The sequence below is a fragment of the Lathamus discolor genome, chromosome 12, assembly GCF_037157495.1.
Source record: "Lathamus discolor isolate bLatDis1 chromosome 12, bLatDis1.hap1, whole genome shotgun sequence".
NCBI classification, from domain to species: Eukaryota; Metazoa; Chordata; class Aves; order Psittaciformes; family Psittacidae; genus Lathamus; species Lathamus discolor.
The window spans coordinates 4,867,164-4,887,952 of NC_088895.1; the positions used below are offsets into that span (position 1 = coordinate 4,867,164).

Here is a 20,789-nt window from a genome sequence, read left to right on the forward strand (position 1 = left end):
GATTTAATAAAGGGAGGAAGTAACGTGAATACATACCATAAAATGCTACTAACCTTAAGATTGCCTCAATGATTGCTCCCAGGCATTTCATTTCCACTGATGCTTCTTTGTCTTTTCCTCTTTCTGTATGTTTCGTTTTCTGGGGAAAACAAAACTAAATCATTGACCTCTGGGGTGGTTTCCTTAAGGCAGAGTACAGACACCCTGGTACTAGTGCTTGGCCTGCATTTATCATGGACCAGCATCCACAGTTCACCTTTTTCCATGTCCTCAGCACCCTGTGTTCTGCACACTCAGCCTCTGCTGACTGCTGTACACTGTTTGTCTGTCTTGATTCAGTCCTAAGCTGCCATAAGGGACAGAGACTTGCACTGGGAGGTCCCTGTGGTGCTGCGCTGCTTTGTTCTATTGTGGTTTGTGCAGGATAGAGAGAGGTGTTTGCTTAGTGCATTAGTGAATGTGGGGCTGTAGCTTGCCACTGCAAATGGCAGGGAGCGGGCCACAGGGGGACTGAAGGTGCTTAGGGGTAAAGACAAACTGGTTGGTTTGTATTTTCCCTGTGCAGTGTGAGCTGTGCAAACAAGCCCCTGAGATACAGTCATTGAGGGTTTTAGCAGGTCTGTCCTGTTTGCACAGGTCACGGAAACCATACCATTTTTTACAGTTTTAGTTTTAGAGGTAGGACAGGTCCTTTTGTCACTCAAACCAAACAGATGTTTGAAGGGAACGTTCAGAGGTGCAGTATATCTCCTGTCACATTAATGGAAAGCAGCCATTTCACAGTGCTCCCTGCCTGAGCTGGCAAAGCTGGCACTGCGCTTGCTTTTGGCACACTGGCTGTAGAACACATTCTTCTGCTTAGTGTTCCTCCTTCCAGATCACTGATCTCCAAATCAGGCCATAAGACAGCATGACCTCATTCATCACAGGCTCTCTCTGTGCTGGGAGCATCACACTCACTGTCTTTGTCTTCAGTCTGCTTTGTAACCTGCCTGCTCCCTGAGTTGCTCTTGCTGCCCTTGGAAGGTTGGTCATTGGTAGGGTCCAGGACTGAAACCTTGCTCGAAGTGTGAAGGACGTTCCTAGTTTCCTGTTGACTTTGTTATTTCCTGCTGCAGCTTTCTCAGACTGTTAGACCTGCTCTTCCTGTCTCTCTGTTGCTGAGAGCTTGTTTAAACTTTGCTCTTTTATTAGCATCCATCGTTCTGGTTTGCTATTTAAAAAGCACCAGGCGAGGCGGGGGGATTTCTTAATTGTTGTAGTTACTGCCAATGATTCATGCAGGTTGCCTCAGGTCAGCCAGGACCACTCCTGATGCTTGTTCTCCCTGGATGCCTCCTTTCAATACAAGCAGGAGTCAAAGAGCAGGTGGGGAGTGCAGGGTCCTGTTGGCCCTGCAGCAGGCTTCAGAAATAAGGGAGCAAGAGGCAGGAGCAAGTACACTCACAGTCCATGCTCAGTTCCAGTAGTTACCCAGCAAGGAGGAGTCTCTGTGAGCTTTGGGCTCCAGGACACTTTTTACTGTTCCTTTGCAGCCGTCCGCTCTCTCTTGAGAGAGAGCAGGACTTTTTTGGGCTCATACTTTTTAACACTTTACTTGCTTTTGTTCTGTAGGAGTTCCCTGGTCATCACTGGGATATGACCAGTAATACTTGTTAGCTTCAATAACCTGTAACTGGAGCCTGCTGGGCTCTTCCTTTAGTAGTCTTGGCACTTACCAAAACCTCTTTCCCTTTCATTCTTGAGCAGTCTCTCCCTCCTATAAATAATACAGTCTCAGTGTCTCCATTCTAAAAACATATGGAAAATTGCTTCTGAGCTGGAGGACTGGCTTGTGACTGTGTCTATCAGCAGGGCTGTTTTGGCAGCTTAGCGAGATGACTATTTAGGCAGCTGGAGATCAAGCTGTCAGGAATATTGAGCGTGGCTGCTCTTCAGAGGAAACCAGACACTTCAGAAACGGTTTCCTCTTGATTCTGGGAAAGAATGCAGTTGTTGAAAGGAACCAAACTTCCAGCACGGAAAGTCAGGGAAGAACAGCCCTGATTCTGGCTGGCTCAAGGGGCCCTTGGCCAGCAGCGCCAGTGGGGCGGATCTATTCTGCACGATTTATAAGCAACCCCTCTTGGCAAGCAGTCTGCTATTTGGGTTTGCCGAAGCACTGAAGCTAAGTGCTGCAGCCTATTGGCCTCCTGGACCTTTGTGCAGTCCCAAGATGTGGGAGATCCTGGTTACTGACTATTCCTTACAAGGAGTCTTCAGGAATTTCTGCCAGAGCTGCACCTACAGGAGCCGGTCCAACTCGACAGGGAAGCACGTGTGTGCTGGCAGCATCCCGCTGTGGGCTCACGTCCGTAACAAAGTGCTCAGGGACAAGGTTGGCCTGACTTGCTTGTCTGTTGCTTCTTGGGGGGTCTCCAGTGGGAGTAAGCAGGGGGAAACCTTTCTCTCTGCTGGTTGTGTGTTTTGGTGTGTGGGGAAGGGGGAACTTGAGTCTGTAGCTGACAGCAGCATTGGGCTGGTTTGTTGATGAGCTGAAAGAGCATGATTGCATCTAAGATCTCCCCAGATATACTGCAGTTGCCATTGTGTCAACGTCTACCTCTGTCTGTCAGAGAGCTCTGCTTCTGCATGGGGCGCTGCAAGGAAGGAGCTGGGCTGCAGAAGTGACTCTAGTTTCTGAGTGTATTTTGTTTGCTGATGACAGTAAACTCAGAACATGGAGTCTACTGCAGTTGTCTCCTCCTGGTCTTACTGTGTTTTAGTGTTTAATAGCCAAGTGTTAAAAACCATCCCAGGAGGCACCAAAGACTGCTTGCTTTGGCTGGTTCTGATCGCTGAGAGGAGTCCCCATGCACACAGCTCTCTTACCTCTTCTCCCAGTCTAGCTTGAGCTGAGTGCCACTCTTCACACGTTCAGATGTGTCTGGGCTCTCCCAGGCAGTATTGGTGTTGTTGGGGGGTGTCTGAGTACTGGTCAGCTGCTCCCCAGCCTCGCTGTCCACTCAGAAGAGATCAGGCAAAGCTGAAAATGGGAGATCAGGGCTTTGCCTCAGGACTCATTTTTGTTTCACGAATTCTTGTAATAGCAGGGCCAGGTGTACCTCCTGCCTCCATGCTCAGGAATGAATAGGAATGGGTAGCTGAAGGAGGACTACTTTCCATGATTTCTGGTCCCATTTTCTCCATTTCTCCTCTGTCACATCCTGACACAGCCCTTCCAGGCTCACTGATTTCCCTGAAGTCTGACTCTAGCTCATGCATCACTTCCATGTTTTTCAGCTGGACCCACAGGTGTTGCAGGACAAAGACTGGCAACGCACGGTCATCTCCATGAATGGAGTAAGTATGCAAGCAGAAGTTAGCACTGCTTCTGTAACTCTCGTGCTTTAATTCCTTGCTCTTCATTGCAGCATATTAAAAAGAAAATAAAACGTTTGAGAAGTAGCAGCTGTTCTCTTTCTCGTTTCTCTTCTGTCCAGGTTGAAGTGAAGCTGTCAGTGAAGTTCACCAGTCGGGAGTTTAGCCTGAAGAGGATGCCATCCCGGAAGCAGACTGGGGTTTTTGGGGTCAAGATAGCTATTGTCACCAAGTGAGCTGATGGGTTGTGTTTCTCCCTATAAGTTACCAGGCATCCACTTGGCCAGGGGCTTGCACTGAGGGGTTGGTCAGCCCAGCCTGCTCCACAGGCCAGGAGCATAGAAGGCTGTGGCTGCGAAAAGGAGATGCTCTGCATCCTCTGAGGTTCATTTTTTGCAAGGGAAAAACTAGTGTGAGCCCAGGCTTTGAAACCCAGTGTGTTTACTTACAGCATATCACTTTCCTGAGTTCCAGATGTACCCCTTGCCCCTTTACTTTGTAGTTAACCAACTTGGTCACAGATTTCCAGAGCCACCAAACAGTGGTGTTTCCGTAACCAGAAATGTTGAAGTTCTTTGGATCCTGTTGTATTATTTTAACCCCTGATCCTTTGTCATGAACCGTTTGCCAAAAGAAACCTTTTTGTTCTGTTACCCAGTTTGGGAAGTGTGGTATTTCCTCCCTATGGAATTGCATTGATTTGAAAGCACCAGTGTTGCTATGTATCCAAGGACTGCTTGGGAATCCTGTAATTACCTGAGCAGAGTCACAAGCTTTTGGGGCTCTGGGACTTGGCCAGAAGCTCAAGCACTCAGGGAAGCTGTAGAACAGCCAAAGCCAGGCTGAGACAGTCAGAAAAGCCCCTCCAGTTTTAAAAGGAGTGTTTCAGCTCAGTCTGGATTGCCTCTCAGCCTTTCTCCCACCCCATTTTCCAGACAAAGTTTGCACAACAAGCTGGTGGGGTGATGTTAGCTGGCCTGGCTGGGGTGACAGGCAAGGGAGGGCATGGGCTGCACTGAACTCTTCTGTTTGGCTCTCTTAAGGAGAGAGAGATCGAAGGTGCCTTACATAGTTCGCCAGTGTGTGGAGGAGATAGAGCGGCGAGGGATGGAGGAGGTGGGCATCTACCGTGTCTCTGGGGTGGCAACCGACATCCAAGCTCTGAAAGCCGCCTTTGATGTCAGTAAGTATTTGTGTCTGATGCTCTCCTTTGCGTTGCGTGAGCTCCCTGTCAGGTGGCGATGCTGGTTTTAGTCTTCTGTTCCCCAAGAAGCATTCAGAGGTAGAGATTCTCTAGTACAAGGAGAATCGTTTTACCCCTGGCTGCATGTTTTGTTAATGCTCTTCACTACAGATACAAGGTGTACAACGGAGTGGGTCCCTATGGTAGATAACACATTTGTTGTTCTTCCCAACAGACACGGAATGGTGGCTTTGCCTGCCTTGCCAGATCTGTGTAAATGGCAGACACCTTCCTCAGGGGAAGTGGCAGGAACCAGAAGTCATAATTTCCTCAGAGCTGTGAGGTCTCCAAGTTAATAAAAGCCCTTGAAACTAAGAATGTTTTATGGAAGGAAGCCAGCCAAAAAGAAAGATGTTCCAAGGAACATTACCCAGGAAGAGGGTTTGTGAAACTGGAGTTGGGCTGCCAGGGCTCCCGAGTCCTCTTAACTCCAGATTGATGTCTGCAGATTGTCAAATCAGATAGTTTTGACCAAGCTCTGTAAAGCTTTCTTTGATCTTGAGCATAAAAGGGCTCCTTGCTGGAGCTGTGTTTAAAAGAATGGCCTGTATGTCCCAACATGCGTCCAAGATCAGGCAGAGGAAATGCCTCCAGATCACTGAGGTACGAAAAGTGAAGTCCTGCCCTACTTCCAGCCTCCACAGGACAGTCCAAGGACTGCTCAAGCTGCATTTGAGCTCTCTTTGATCTGGGCAGCCATGAGGCCTGTGCCCAGTGCCTCAATTCACCCTCCCTGCACTTTTTCTTCCTTTACTTTGTGAAATTTCTTGCCTCTTGTATTTTGTTTTCAGTCCCCCTAAGCTACAAACCCCATTGATTCCTGAGCTGAACCTTCACTAGTGCAAGAAAGGGTTCCCATTTTGAAAGACAACCTTTTTCATTCATAATAGATGCCGGTTTACACTGAGCTTCGTGAAACCAGCGCTGCCTCCGTGGGTTGGTCTGTTTGTTTTAGGGAAGGGGGGTGGTTTTGTTGTTCTTACTAGCCACAGAACTGAAATGTGAGTAACAGAACAAAACAGTACCCTGAACTGCCTGTGCACTTTGGCTGCACTTGGTGGGGAGTCAGACAGCCCCAAAATCTCTTCTTCTAAGCTGTTAAAGGCAGGGAACTGGAATAACAGAAGTTGAAATGCATGTAAATACAGTGAAGTGGGGCTAGTTCCAGATCAGGCTGAGGTTGCTGGCACAGTGTAACTAACCCTGGGTGGTGTGAGGTTCCCTCTGCTCGATGTAAAGTATGAACTGTTTGCAGTCATTTGTGCAGTGCTGCTCAGTTGTCAGAAGTAGCTCATTAAGTCTGGAGAAACATAAACAGGAAAACTCTCAGCTGTTTGGGCAAAGACAGAGGGTAAACAAAGAGGGCCAAAGCCAGAAAAGGAGGAACGCAAGGCAAGCAGCTTCTTTACCCTGCTTCCCCTCTTCCCTCTTCCAGATAACAAAGACGTGTCAGTGATGATGAGCGAGATGGATGTTAATGCCATTGCAGGCACCTTGAAACTGTACTTCCGGGAGCTGCCTGAACCCCTCTTCACAGATGAGCTGTACCCCAACTTCGCGGAGGGCATTGGTAGGTAGTAGCAGAAATAACTCCCAATAACCAAAACTCTTCTGTACGAGGCTGCTCTTAAACCCCCATATTTATAGCATTGGACAGAAGCCTGGAACAAGCTGTTAGGGAAGTGAAATGGAGCTCAGAAGTGAGCGTTGGAACGGCATCATCCTCCTGTGAGCTTGAATACAGGCAGTTGCTGCGCTGTCTTGTAAGCTGAAAACGTGCAGGTTTCTGCAGGTGGGTTCAGAATAGAATGAGACCCTGCTTGTAGAGGGTTTGCACACCATGTCCCCCACTCAGGGAAGCCCTCTTGGGGTGGGGTTATACCTTGTCTGGGTAAAAACATCGTAGGGTGGTAAATGTGAAAGCACTTGAACTGCTTGAGAGGAAAGGATTCTCTCTGCGTCTCTGAAACAAAGAGCTCCTGTGGGGTACTGATGTGCAACTCTGACCTTCCAGCCTATGATGCAATTACAGCCCATTATACCTTCTGTATTTGCTGGTTTGGGAAGCGATGTGGTCAAACTCCCACTCATGGTGATGTTTTGTGCTTTTCTGTCCTGCAGCACTTTCGGACCCTGTTGCAAAGGAAAGCTGTATGTTGAATCTGTTGTTATCGCTTCCAGAGCCCAACCTTGTGACATTCCTTTTCCTTTTGGACCATTTAAAAAGGTAATATGTGGATACTTTATGTGTAAATCATCATTATTTTGAGAAGAGGAGCTTCTTCCTTGAGCTCATGCTGAATCACACAAAGGAAGAAGCATTTGCTGATCTACTGTGAATGCTTATCAGATAGGTGTTTTCTCATGCTCACTTAGGCACTAAATCCTGAACTCTGTCTTTACTTACGTTGAAAAGGATTAGAACTGGAGGAAAATGGTAACGAAAGTCCCTGGGCTTATCTAGTGCAAATGCTGCAATATCACTGCAAAACTGCACCTGCATCTAGATACAGAGATGAGGAAAGGTTTTAGTATAACTCACAAAGCTTTGGCCATGTTTAAGGACTTGTAAGCCCTGTCTCGAGGGGTCTGCAATTGAACAGGATGTACTTTTGAAAACTCCAGCACTTCTGCTCTCTGGACTTGTCAGTTCCCTGCTTAGATTGGTCCTTCTGCTCTCGTCTAGATCTTTGTAATATGGTTGTAACTGTGAAAAACTATTTCCGTATGGTGATATTAATGTAAGAAGCTTGCTCAGCTCCTGCAGTGTGCTAACTGACATATGTAACTTGTACATACCAGCAACTGTCACTGAGAGATGAGAGATGATTTGTGACTGAGGGCCTGGACTAAGATCCAGGAAATCTGTGTTTTACTTGTGGTTCTGCTGCAGACTTTTCTGCCCTTAGGTAAACCTTCTAACCTTTGTGCCTCAGTTTCTCATTTATAAAACTGGGACGAGAAACATTCCTTTATTCCTGAGCGTGGTTGACTGAACGTATCTAAAACGTTTTACAACAGGAATAAATACGGTTTCTTCCTTAAGGACACTTCCAAATGTGGGTATTTATAAGTCTTGCCTTTTTCGTTGTTTCTTCTCCCAGAGTTGCTGAGAGGGAAAGCATTAACAAGATGTCCCTGCATAATCTTGCAACTGTCTTTGGACCAACACTGCTCAGACCTTCAGAGAAGGACAGTAAAATCCCTGCCAACCCCACCCAGCCCATCACAATGACGGATAGTTGGTCACTAGAAGTCATGTCCCAGGTAAAGTCCTCAATGTGCTACTGCATCTTGTGCAGGCAGGACCTGGGGAACTGCAGTCCTCTGGCAAGGCCTGGGCATTTTGAGGACCACAAACACTTTCACCCCTGCACAGGCTTTTAGACTGTTTGTAGAACAGTGTTTCTTGAGACAGTTCCATTCGCATCTGTACCAACACAGCTTTCATGGAACAAAGTCAGGAGGCACATCCAGTGTGTTTGTCCGTGGTAAGGGTTTTCAAGTGCTGCCTCACAGGACCACATTGACAGCGTGGGGTTAAAGGCCATCAGTGGTTTTCCATGATGCTCCTCAACACTTAAACCTCTTTCACTGATGCACGAGAAAATTCTTTGCTAAATTCAGATTTCTTTGGCTACTGCTGCCTTCTGAAGGTGGTGCAGAGAGGCTGTTCCCTGGTCAAGGGCATTTTGTATGTTCTTGACTGAGTAATGGCAAATTATAGCTCAGATTTTTAGAGTACACTGGAACACCAACACCATTTTTACACACTGGATACACTCCTGAAAGGAGACTCTCTGAAGCTCTGTGGGTTTGAATATTCCTGCTGGTATTGTACACTGTATTAAAACAAATACATAACTGCAGGGTGTTCCTGGGTAGAGAGCTGTAGGTGTGTCTGCCAGCTATCCAGTAGCCAGGATAAGAATGAGCTAACAGGGCTTTCTGATGAGCTCTTTCTCTTTCAGGTTCAAGTTCTTCTGTACTTCCTGCAGCTAGAGACTATCCCTACCCCAGACAGCAAGAGGCAAAGCATTCTCTTTTCCACAGAGGTGTAGGTGCCTGCAGTACCAACAGGACACAAAAAACTGCTTTTGGCATAAACCTGCCACACCTGAGAAAAAGACAACTGATGTTTCTTCAGACATTGCTGGCCTGTTCCTGCCCTGGGGAACTGCAGCCCTCGGCGCTTCTGCTGTTTGTTAACCAGTGACAAGCTGAAGAGGGAGAAAAGCCTCCGCTCTGCATTGATAGGACCAGAACTGAACTGGAGATGGAGCTGTGCGGCATCTCCACTAGGAGGAGCAATAGACACTTGAACAAATGCACCACAGAGTGGCTGTTGTTCTTGTTGGGAATGTGACAGAAGGTATTCCTCATTTTATGGATTTAATTTATCAAAAAGAAACTTCAAGATTTCTACTGGACCACTTGATAGGAGACCCCTTTTTGGGTGAGGGGGAGTTAAAGAATCTATCACAACTGTGTCTTTACTAACTGCTGTTTATAAAGTACTGTTCTAGGCCACAAAAATAGTGTTGCTTTGCAAGAGGAGAGGAGAAGGGAAGGGTCTGGGATCTGAGATTCCCTCCTCGGAAACTGAAGTCTTGATCTGACCAGGGTTCTAAAGCAATTAAACAGGTTTGTGTACAACTCGAGCTGTTGGTTTGTGTGGGGTTTGGGGTTTAGTTTAGTTTATTTTTGTCTTGCTCACCCCTTTCCTTGCAAATGTTTCCACAGCTCTAGGGAGGGAGATGCCCTGCTCTTGCCCAGGCTGCACTTCTGATGGGTCTTGGGTTAAGGGAGCCAGACCTAATGATGTTACATTATAAATAACACAGCAAATTGAGCAGGCAGGGAGGATGAGTCAGTGATTCTGTTGTCTGTTTGCATATAAGAGCAGGGGCAATGTTATCCAGGCAGGATTGCTAAATTCCTTAGGCCCCACCAAACTTCATGAAAATTACTTGGGAAGGCTGCTAATTCCCAACACTCCAAAGAAAAGATCACTGCAAAAGGAATTGAAGGCTTTGTGGACAAACTAACCTGTGGCTATCAGTTTGGCTGGCTGCTTACTTCAGACTTTTCTCAGAACATCTTTTTTGGGGGGTTTGTTTTTTTTTTTTTTTGATACTTGAATTTTTGGAGGCTTTGTACATTGCTTCTACAAGAGTCTTTTTCTGATTGCTCCACTTTGATGAAACATGCCAGAATGTACTTTAGGGACAATCCAGCAAGCAGCATGCATTGTGTATTCTCCAGCAATTCCAACCCTGTTTTAAATAAGAGCAGTGAAGAGATACCAATGGAGCTACACACAGCAGTGCAGGTCAAGCCAAACACCGCCGTTGTGTTTCCCTGCTTACAGCGGTTAAAGCCACTGTGGTCGCACAGGGGTCCAGGGCAGCTTTGTCCAGGGAGCACAGGACAGTCCAACTGCTGCTGTGCAGAGCAGAGCATTCTGGCTGTGAAGCAGCTGAGCTGAACACCCTGGGGGGTGGGAGCGACTCCATTTGCATGAACTACCCCAAGCCCTTCACTCGCTACCCAGCTCTGCAGCATCCATTTAGTGGCATCTGTCCATCATCATCCTGGGGAGGAGAACAGTACAGCTGGAAGACAAGGGAAGGAATGGGCATGAGAAGGGGAGGGAGGGGATGGGTTTGGAAAGATTGGTAGAGTTAGGATGTCAACATCATCTGCGGGGAAGTATAACAAAGAAAGGAACCCCTGTTACGTGAATTTCCCATTTTCTGATGGGTGATCTGCAACCTCTCAACAAAAAAAAAATCAAAGGAATCTTTCAAACAAATGGAAAGAAAAAATAAAAAAGGGAAATGATTCTGTAGTCACTGGAATTCTGACGGCTGCGTATTAGAAATCATTGTACTGTGAAGTTGCAAATTCGAAAAGGAAGAATTATAAAGTTCAATTTTGTGAGTATATCAGTATTTTGCATGCTTTGTAAGGATTCTTATAGGAATTTACTATTGCTTAGTATCCCTCCATCCCTAGGTCTGGGAGAAAACCTTTTTGTAGTGTAATGTACAACTAGAAATTCCTTCTCTCTTGTGTGTATTTCCACTACATTCCAACTTCCAAACCTGTAAACCAGAGAAAGTGTCTATAGTAGGAGGTGCTTTTTGGGGAAGGGAGGGAATGAAGGCAAGGAAACTTGAAGGCTTAAGATTTTGATTTTTATTATTATTTGCCTTTTTGAAGGTAAAAATTAGTTACAATCCTGAAAACCATTGACTTGAGAACAGTCATGCAGTAAACCACACGCTCTGGGTTTGGTTTTCTGTATTTGTTCTCATCGTCACATAGCAGTTCCATAGCAATCCGTGTCCTGCCAGCTGCACCCCTACCTCTTCCAAGCTGTTGTTTGGGATCTTGGAGGCAGCAGCGCTGCTGATGACTTCACTTGAAAGGAGAAAAACCCCAACTGCAGCAGGTGGTTGGTGAAGGCCTTTTCCTTTTGGTGTTTGGAATCCGTGGCTGCTCTTTGCAGTGTTGAAACTGGAAAGCAATACCATAATGACTGTGCCAATTTACTTTTGCCCAACGTGTTTATTTTTATTTATATAGGAAGTTAATTTTAATATTGAATTACTGATCTATTGTATGTAACCATGAGAAAATGGCTTTTGCTTTGGTTACTGTTACAGGTTGTTGCTTTTAGTCTCTCATTACAATGCTCAGTTCTACTGTAACACTATCTAACATGCAGGCATGTGGATCAGGGAAAAGGTTAATTTAACTTAACCCGTTAATTATTTCTGTTAAGTATGAATATGTTTTCCCCAAAGCTGGTAATTTTGGGCTGGAGAAGGTAGCGCATCCTATTGCTGATGATGAAATCATGGACTGATTGGAAATAACGAGAATTGATTTCTTGAATTTCCTTTACTTTTGCAATTAAGTTTTTTCAAATAGCCTTATGTTTCCACAAGGATTTCCAAAAGATGTTGGTTGGGGTTTGGGGTTTTTTTTATACTTTATGTTTTTAATAAGCCTTATCATACTTAAACAAAAAGGGAATTGCAAAACTTGGCTTCAGAGAAGGCCTTCTGATTTCTACTCTGATCTATTCCCTTGCAAGCTCTGTCAGAAAACCTAACTCTTCCATTTCCTATATCACAAAGGTACAATATAAACAACATAAGAGCAAACTAGCAAACAAATTACCCTTTACATGGGCACTGGGAGTTTATGTTCTGTTTCTTGTGTATTGGAGAGACCTTCCTAAAATCGTAACTTTCAGTAACAGAAATCTGAAATGTCAGAACTTGAACTTAAGAAATTGGGGTGATGAGGATGCTCTGTGTATCTGCAGGTCAAGGAGAGGGAAAAGCATCAGTTTCCTGGCATTTAAAAGCTATTTTAAAGTTAGAATGGTGGGGTTTTGTTGGTTTTTTTGGGTTTTTTTTTTTTTAACACAGAAGAGTTTAGGTAAAATTTAACAAAGTAAAGCAAATTATGGGAAGAATTTTCAGAGTTGGACAAGAAATAATTTATTAGATTGGTTTCAGTTTTGTGTTTGGGTGTGCTTTGTATAGGAGGGGAGCGTCTGAAACCAAATTGAAACACATCCATTAAGATGCTGCTGGTGTTCTTTATTCTTGCACAATTTTAACAAGCGGAGGCAGCAGCTGGGCTTTTTCAGGCTGTATTTTAATGCTGCTATTTTTCAGTGGATCAGCTAAGGGCACACTAGGGCAGCGCAGTGACTGTAGTTGCTCATGCCCGCTGCCTGCCTCCATTCTGACCCTCAGTTACTTTGACGAGGCAATCGGCCGGCACCGTTTTGAGGCAAAACTGCAACTTTTTTGTTGGCCACAAGGTGGTGGAACCACAGAGTATGTTTATGGGAGATGCAGTATTTTTACACTTCATGCATTTTACCTGTTTAGAAGTCCGTTTTACGGTTGTTTATGTTAGTTTTCTATGAGTTTATTTAAACAAATGTACTGTTCTTTAAAGCATATGTGGATCTCCAAATCTGTCACACCTGTAACACTGGAAGGTATCGCAATGTGTTCATTCACCTTAATGTGCCATTCTTTCAAGTATGTATAAAATGTAAATTGACCAACACGGCTTTTACGAATGGTTAAAATCTGATGGCAAAACCCAGCCTTCTCTGATTCCTCACTGGTTAACCCCTTGGTTTCAGTGCTTGGTCATCTCCTGGGATAACATCTTCAGATGTGGGACTCTCAGGAATGAGAGAAGTTTTAAGAAAAAACTGCTGCCCTTTCTCTTTTTCCTTCAGTTCAAGAAGATGTGGACGTGTAGTAGCAAGCCACAAATAAATATGTTCATGCTGCGTGTAAGGGGTTTTTTGCTTCAGTTCCTTGAAGAAGAAAAATCTGAAAGGGCAGTTTCTAAGTTTCTAAGGGCATTCGTGTTTATGCCCTCATAAATTCGTGGTCTGGGTACATCTTTCTCTGTAAGCTTTGCTAACATTGTCATAGGACAGCTATGATAGCATTCACTTCCTTTAACACAGGCTGTGTGCGACTGAGATACTGGAGCTGTAGGTAGATCAGTATTAGCGACTCCCCGTTCTGAAGTGGAATGAAAAGAACATTCATATGTATGCTATGGATTTTCTCCTTGAATAGAATTAAATATATGCATTGCCCTTAAAAGCAACAGAAGCCCTAAAGGAAGCACTTAATGATTATTCCTTAACAGGGTTTTAGGGAGTGAAGTAATACAAAAGAGAAGCATAATTAGAAATCACTCAGATCATATTGTCTGGGACTAGAAAGAAGATCTCATTCCAAGTTCTGGAAGAAGGCTTATTCCCCAGGTAACTGGGAGCAACAGCTGTCTTGCCAGTAAATAAACGTTAATTTAGGAACACCGGAATTTAGTTACTGTAGCCTCCCAGTTCTGTGCTGCGGTCCCTCTTGCTTGCAATTGAAAATCCACAGTTCTATGCTAAGAATGCAATGCTTATCACTTGCTCTCTACATTTCCCCACACCCCTGTGGCAATAGAGAGAAGCATTAGAGTCTGTATATTACCATGGGTAAAACACCACTGCAGAGAACAAAAAAAGCTAACAGAAACAGAAAGGTAGGTTGGTTTTTAAGGTAAAAGTCTGTTTCTGGCCTGCAAAAAGGCCACCATATGCTGTAATGATGAGGTGGCTTGAAACAGTAGGACCAAAGCAAACCTGAGTGTAAATTAGATTCTCCTCCTACCTTGCTTATATCTCTAGTTTAGGCCTTCTAGGTCACACAAATACATAAATGCTATTGCCATGAATTAGAAAACTATTAAATGACCTCGTTTGCCTCCCCTGTTGATTCTGTGTGGAATTGCTGGAGATCCTTGCAGAAACACACAGGTGAACCGGTGCAAGCATTTTCCATTATTTATTTCCTTACTGCCATGTTTCACCTTGCAGTGAGAAAGACCCCTCCTTTTCCAACAGAAATCACTCCATGTCATTCTGCACTGTAAAAACTACCACGCAGGGGGGGTTCAGTCTGTAGCAGAGCTGTCCCTGAAGATAACTGAAGTATTTCCAGTATTACGGTACAGAATGGACCAGGTATTGCTAAAGCTCTGGGCTCATATATTCCTGTTTTAAATAAGATTCTATTAATTACACCTGTGCAAACATATTTGGGAATTAATACGCTTGAGTCCCCAAGGCTGTATTTGCTCTGCTGCAGTCATGTTCAAATCCTCTTGTCAAAAATGGAGAAAACTCCTCATTTTCCATTAGAGCTTTTGTTTGTGTGGCTGTTGCAGCCTTTTTCCCCAGTGACAAGATGTTCTGAGAACCAAAGACATTGTGCAGATGCACCATTTCTCTAATCTGCAGAATGACTCATATGGCAAGGCCATTTTATATCCCTGTGGGTGTACAAAAGGGCAGGCTCATGTACAGAGCGGCTTCCTGCCTGAAAGAATACAGCAGCTTTCTGCAGACGACCCAAAACAAGAATCACAACAGGCAGAGCTGACCAGTGAGCAATGGCCTTGGTCCTTAGGTGCTCACATCACTCCTGGGGCAGTTTGAGTGACGTCCAGAAGGCAGTTAGAGGAAAAAACTCATCCAGTTCCTTCTTGCTGTGCCTAACTGAATGCCAGTCTGAAAGTAGCTCAGATTTCCTCCATTTCAGTGCTATTTTGGGAGAAATTAGGACTACACTAACTAGGGATTATGCAAATAGCTGAAAACTGATTCATCTCTTTTACATCTTGCATCTATATGAAATATAGATGGTAATGTAAAAGCTGCCATAGCTAAAGGACATTTCTTCCCGTTTCTTCCCAACAGCCTCTTCTAATCCCTTATTTACTGCTTCTCAAAGCTTCAGAAAAATCTTGTTTGGGGCTTCACAGTTAAGTTATTCTGCAAAACCTGCAGAATCCTGGATAAAACTTGGGTACACAGGGACAGATGTTTCAGGAGCTGGGATATCGGTACCAAAAGTCATTACCGAGGCAGCAAAAGAGGGTAAGGAATTGTGTTGGATGACTGAGAAGCACCGCAATGAAAGTGAACTTAAAAATTATATATCTCAGCAGGACACTGTGAAATGTCCTTTCTGTGTCTGTCCAGCAAAAGAAATAAAACAAAGCCTTCTCTTGCCTCTGTAAGTTGTGTAGTTTATTCTTATCTCTAGTATTGCAAGTGTTTATAATCTGTGAAGAATTCCAAGGAAAGGAGTTACGACTATTTATTTAAATATAAATACAATTAAATTATATGATTAGTGCTAAATTATCAGGTGTAGAAGATGTACTGTTTGGATAACTTTGGGTTTCATCAGAGTTAATACTGTTGGCACTGTTTTAACACTACCATGTTAGGGAGTCAGGTTTTGATATTTTATACTGCTGTTGCTATTGCTTCAGTATCTAAAAGTGCTCTGGTTTTGGAGAAGAAAATCTAAGAACAGTTTAATACTGAAAGGTGTTGAAACTGTACTGCTAAACATCTCTCAGTTTAGGCCCAAAGAGAGAAGAAAAAGAGAAGGGGGGGTGGGGGGGGGGAACTGTCATTCTGGATGTTTTCTTCTTTTTCTGAGAAAAGTGGTATAAAAAAGGGATCCAAAAACTGTATTTGGGAAAAAAAAAAAAAGTCTAAGGCATTTGTAGCCTTTCTTTGTACACAATGTTAAATAAAATCTCCTGTATCTATGTTTGTCAGGTTCTGTTGGTCTTCTTTAACTAAAACCTGGGCCTACATGTTTGATAAGGTAAAAGCTGCATCACTTACACTCTAGAGGTTAGTACAGAATTAAACAAAACCAGCTATAATGTGAGGAAATAGTTCACATGTAAGGTACAGATGCAGCTGAGCAAACCAGTCCATTTTCAATCTGTATTAATCCCTTTGTAGCAGTATTGCTTCACAATGCAAACCATCTCAAACCTTGTAAACTCTAGCTTTGTGTGCAGAGCACTTCAGCTGTAGTTAACGTATTTGCTAAGAAGTCAGCTCTGTCCTCTAGGTTCTTCAAACATTGCATGAAATTAGTGGGGTTTGTAGGAATTGGTGTGGAAACTGAATCAGTCATTTAAATCAAGTTCTCTTGGTGCTTTATTTAAATCAAATATTTAAATTATTAATGTAATTAAAGTACATTTATGTTTTGATATAGTCCAACTCTATATAATATATAAACCTCTCTATAATAAAGATACCTGCTTGGAAGCTTTCTAGCTGATTTTCATTCAGTGTGGATCACAAAGATGACTTGTCTCAATGGTGATACCCATAGTAGAGAAAAATTTAGCTGAATAAACTATGTTCAAAACTACACTGAAATGAGATGCCGATTAAGAAAAAGAAATTATCATGCTTACCACCTGAACTGGGAAAAGAAGATCAATGACTAACACGAATACTTCCTGCCAGTGGTGTAGCTGTAAAATATGCAATAGCTTCAGAAGTTTTCAGATAGTTTCAATAGTTTTCAGATGGCATCAATGTAGAAGTCTCCAGAATTGTTCTCACTCCATTACAAAGCATACCTTTGTAGTGCGATCACATGGAACGGTATCAGGACATCCCTGAATGAGCTTGGAAGCTGCGATGTTGTATGCCATGTGTTCCGCTCACACAGCCACGTTCCTACTGCATCAACCCCTTCACTGTTCAATTCCTTCACTGCTACCAGGTCTGCCACTTCTCAGCCATTTCTCCTAGCTGCTTTCCCCCATCTGAAGACGCTGGGTGAGCAACACAGCCATGGGCTTGAAATGAATCAAGTTCAGCTGGTACACAGTTTCAGTACACTACTTCCCTGTAATGAGAAGGAACAAATGAAACTTAAGGCTGGAGCAGGATGAGAAAGAATGTATGAGTGCATAATAACCATGGATGCTCTGTGCAAACTCCTACACCGGAGCAGCTGCCTTTCATTTTCCAGGCAGCTCTCACACTGCTTCCCGAGGCTCAGACAAGCAGCCCGGAGGCAGCTGCTCACCCAGAAGCCCTGCAGGATACAGCTGTCAGTCTGAGACAGGATCAGCTGTACCTGTTCGAATCTGGAGACATTCATCTGCTCTTTGTTAGAAGCCTCCAATTACGGAGATTCTCCCGGATCATCCTCTCGGGCAATCTAATCCTGAACATAACAACAACGAGATTTTTTTCCTAGTAGACCGCTCTTGCACACATTACAGGATATAATGCTGCAGGTTTAAGCAGGGTTTTTTAGGGACCTTTAAGTTCCTGAACCAGCCATATGCACTGCCAGCTAGCAGCTTATTCATTCATTCACTAGCTGAACGAAACCCATTCTATTTCCTGCTAAAGAAGAGAAAGCAGAGCCCCTTTGTGGGCTATGGTGAGAAATACACTGTACAAAACCAAAGCAGACATTTCCACATCCTTAGTACAGCGTAATGCTGCTGATTGTCACTGAAATGCCACAATTTTACTGATAAATAACTTTAAAATCAATCTAAAGGTAGATACACAGAAGAACATTATGTTGAATCTATCATGGATCAGAAAACAGTGGAATGACATTGTACTGTTTGGAAACAAACACCAGACATATTACTCAAGTATAAAATTAGCCTTTCAATGTCAAACTGGTACACCGTGTGCTTGAATTGACTTTATAAGACACATAAATAGGAAATTTTCCCCTCAATGTAAACCAAACTGCATTGTAACATTGTCATGGTTTAAGCCCAGCCGGTAAGGCTGAACCAAGGACAAACATCCTCAGTTTTAAAGGGGATTCTGATGAAACCTACATGTCATTTACTTTGATTAACAATTAGCAAATTTTACCCAAGATCACAATGGGGCTGTAAATCAGACTTGCCCTCACAATCTGCAGGCCTATGAATTCTAGGAGCAAAAGTACCTCAGGGAGAGGCTGTGATGCAATCTTACAGAGGTGTTTCTTTCAATGGAACAGTTGAACTGTTGTTGGGACAGGGGCTTTAACCCTGAGCTAAACAGAAACCCTCATGAGGAAACTCTCACAGGAATATCAAGTAAGCACCTTTTCTTTGATTTAAAGAAATCACAGTACGCACTGTAAGTAAAGCACAGACCTTCACTGGCACCGGGAGCACATGGGGGTTCAAACCTCCATACACATCTCTAAAGCACAGTAAATTTCAGGGATTTTTATACTTTACATTCTCATCTTGATATAATTTTCTCTAAAGCATCCACAGATACAATTGGGTAAGTTGTGTAACTGTAGCCCTCTTATCCTACTGCACACTTGGGTTAGGGCTACAATGACAGTCTGAAAGTTACCTTTCAGCTTTCAGTTGCTAATACCTGCAAGCTATGTGCCTAGTTCTTTGCTGAAATTGTTATCATATCTTACTATTAGAGATGTCCCTGCTTAGAACCAATTTACAGAAGCAGACGCAAGACATCTACAGGTCCTAATTCTAATGCATTGTTTATCATGCCTCACCAGAAAGTCAGGTTCCCATCCTCAGAGGGGCACCCTGTCTAGCCAGCATTCACATTTAGGGGCTAAACCATAGTCATGCTAAAAAGCAAAGTTATTTCAGCGGAGGCCTAATGACTTGGTCTCAGTTACTGCGTTCATAGCACTTTCTAGCCAATGCTTGTAAATACAGACTCTGCTATACGTCCCACTAAAGCACCAACACTATCATTTGGGTTTATTAATTGCAGTCGCTTGTTATACGTGACAAGTCACACGCTGCACTACAAAACCCAGGTTAGTGCAGTCTCTCAGGAGCTGGAAGTCCGAAAACCTATGTTCGCACGAAATTCTTGCAAGCAAAGCTATTGTCCGCAGCACTCAAACCTTTGCTTCTTGCCCGGATGGAAACCCGTAATTCATCTAACATCGCAGCGTAGGGCACAGCCCCTCCGCCCCCACCTCGGCAGGCAGGGCCGTGCCCAGCGCTCAGAGCCGCACCGGGCGGCCTGGCCGGGCCCTGGCTGTAACGGTGACGCGAGGCCGCCACCGCCGCACCTCCACTCTGGGGCTTCATCGCACACCCGCGGGTTCCCTCCTCAAGGCTTCCTTGCAGCTTCAAACCGACGGCTTTATTCCAGGGAAAAAAAACCCAAAACACACCAAAACCTCCCAAATTAAATGATCTTTTTTTTACCACAGCGACACCCGAGCCTTGCGCCGGGCCCGCCTCAGCCGAGGGGCAGCGCAGCCCCGGGTCGCGGCCGCAGCCAGGGCGGGCAGCGCCCCCGCGCCCGCTCGCCAGCAGTTCCCCGGCGCCATCCCCGCAGGCAGCGCCCCGTTACCCGCAACCAGCCCCCGGCCCGGCCCGGCCCGCTCCGCTCCGCTCCGCTCCGTGCCCCCGGGGCCGCCCCTCGCCCTGCGGTGCGCGGCGGAGCGGCGCGAGCCGCCTCAGCCAAACCCCGCCCCGCTGCGGGCGGGGCTGCGTGCGCGGGGAGGGGCGTGCGCGACGGCGCATGCTCCGCCAATACCCGCGCGGGCTCCCCCCGCCTTGGGCGCCGGGTTGGCCTGCGCGCGGCTCGGCGCATGCGCAGTGCGGCGGCACTGCCCGCGAGGGGCGGGGCGGAGGCGGGCGGAGGGGTCCCTGCTCCCCGCGCGCCCCTCCGCGCCCCCTCCCCCTGCCGCCGGCGGAGCTCGCGGCGCGGCCCAGCCCGGCCTGACCCGTCCCGGTCCCGTCCCGGTCCCGTCCCGGTCCCGTCCCCCACCCACGGGCCGCGCCGCGAAGAAGCGGGAAGGAGGCGGCTGCCCGGTAAGCGCCGAGCGCCGGCGAGCTCAGCCGCGACCCCCGCCCGCTGAGCGGTCACCCGCGGAGGCCGCGGCGAGGCCCGTGTCCCGGGCTGCCGCCGGCCGCAGCGCCTCACCGCCGTGGGCAGCCCCCTCCCGCGCCTCCCGGGTTCGCCCTGTGCCTGACGGCCGCCGCCCCCCGCGCTCCGTGTGCCCCGAGGGGCCGCCGGCCGCGCTGTCACCCTTCAGCCGAGCCCGGCGGTGACAGCCGCCCCGCTCCCGCCGCAGTTACCTCAGCTCCCCGCGGCCGCGTCCTCCGCCCTGCCGTCGCTGGCTGAGCTCCCGCGTCGTCCCGGTCACCCATTTTGTGGCTGTCCCTGAGGCGCTGCCGGACAGAGCCGCCCCGGGGGAGCCGTGGGGTTAACGGAGGGCTTCGGGGCAAGCTTCCCTTTGCGTCCCTCGGTGAAATCATGTTTCACGCTGTGGGCTTGTTTCTGTGGAGAGGGGTGGCGGTGGTGCGTGTGGAAGCTTTCTGAAGGGAAGGGTGGATTGCTTGCACTTCAATGCCCTGTGGCTAGGTTTTGGTGTGATGGGGAGGGCCTTTGTCCTGATTTTGGTCTCATGTTTGTCTGGAGTGCCGTTTTTCTGTATTTTCGTAGCTGAAAGATGTATAAGCTCCAGTTTTGTGCCTGCTTTCTCTACTTCACAGTATTCCTTCTTGTAAGCCTTATGTGACCTGGGCTAGAATCAGAGTCATCAGCCTGCTCTAAGGGTCTTCAATGCTCGGTGTCCTCAGAGAGAAGAACAGTGCAATGCTGATGCTCAGCAAACTGCACGCTCCTCTCCACAACAGCATCTCACTCTGTGTGATTGCATGGAGTGTCTGCCTTTGCCGGGATCTGGAAAACACAGCTGTCTCATAGCAGAAAATACGGCTTGTAAATGGTTCCACTGGGTGAAAAGTGTTCTGAAGAGCCACAGGTTGTGTTGAAGGACGT

General features: G+C 46.1%; 2 protein-coding genes and 1 long non-coding RNA gene across 5 annotated transcripts in view; 2 read left to right on the forward strand and 1 right to left on the reverse strand.

The window, feature by feature from the left end:
- The window catches only part of BCR (BCR activator of RhoGEF and GTPase), a 99,691-nt gene extending 83,916 nt beyond the window's left edge, over positions 1-15,775 (forward strand). The window contains exons 17-23 of the mRNA XM_065692591.1: positions 3,283-3,342; positions 3,483-3,592; positions 4,404-4,543; positions 6,039-6,173; positions 6,725-6,830; positions 7,708-7,870; positions 8,575-15,775. Coding sequence (XP_065548663.1) covers positions 3,283-3,342; positions 3,483-3,592; positions 4,404-4,543; positions 6,039-6,173; positions 6,725-6,830; positions 7,708-7,870; positions 8,575-8,664 — 804 coding nt within the window. The 3' untranslated portion in view covers positions 8,665-15,775. The remainder of the gene's footprint in view (positions 1-3,282; positions 3,343-3,482; positions 3,593-4,403; positions 4,544-6,038; positions 6,174-6,724; positions 6,831-7,707; positions 7,871-8,574) is intronic.
- On the reverse strand, positions 10,782-20,161 carry LOC136020932 (uncharacterized). 2 transcript variants are annotated; one of them, XR_010615579.1, is made up of 4 exons: positions 20,084-20,161; positions 16,613-16,884; positions 16,445-16,504; positions 10,782-11,125 (listed from the first exon to the last, which is right to left on the reverse strand). It is a non-coding gene; the product is annotated as an uncharacterized LOC136020932 (long non-coding RNA). The 2 variants fall into 2 exon arrangements; XR_010615578.1 differs by lacking the exon at positions 20,084-20,161 and adding an exon at positions 19,066-19,351.
- Positions 19,740-20,789, forward strand: part of SPECC1L (sperm antigen with calponin homology and coiled-coil domains 1 like) — a 64,969-nt gene continuing 63,919 nt past the window's right edge. The window contains exon 1 of one of the 2 annotated variants that reach the window (XM_065692593.1): positions 19,740-19,816. The gene's annotated coding sequence lies outside the window, so the exon portion shown is untranslated. The remainder of the gene's footprint in view (positions 19,817-20,789) is intronic. The other variant, XM_065692594.1, reaches the window with a different exon arrangement.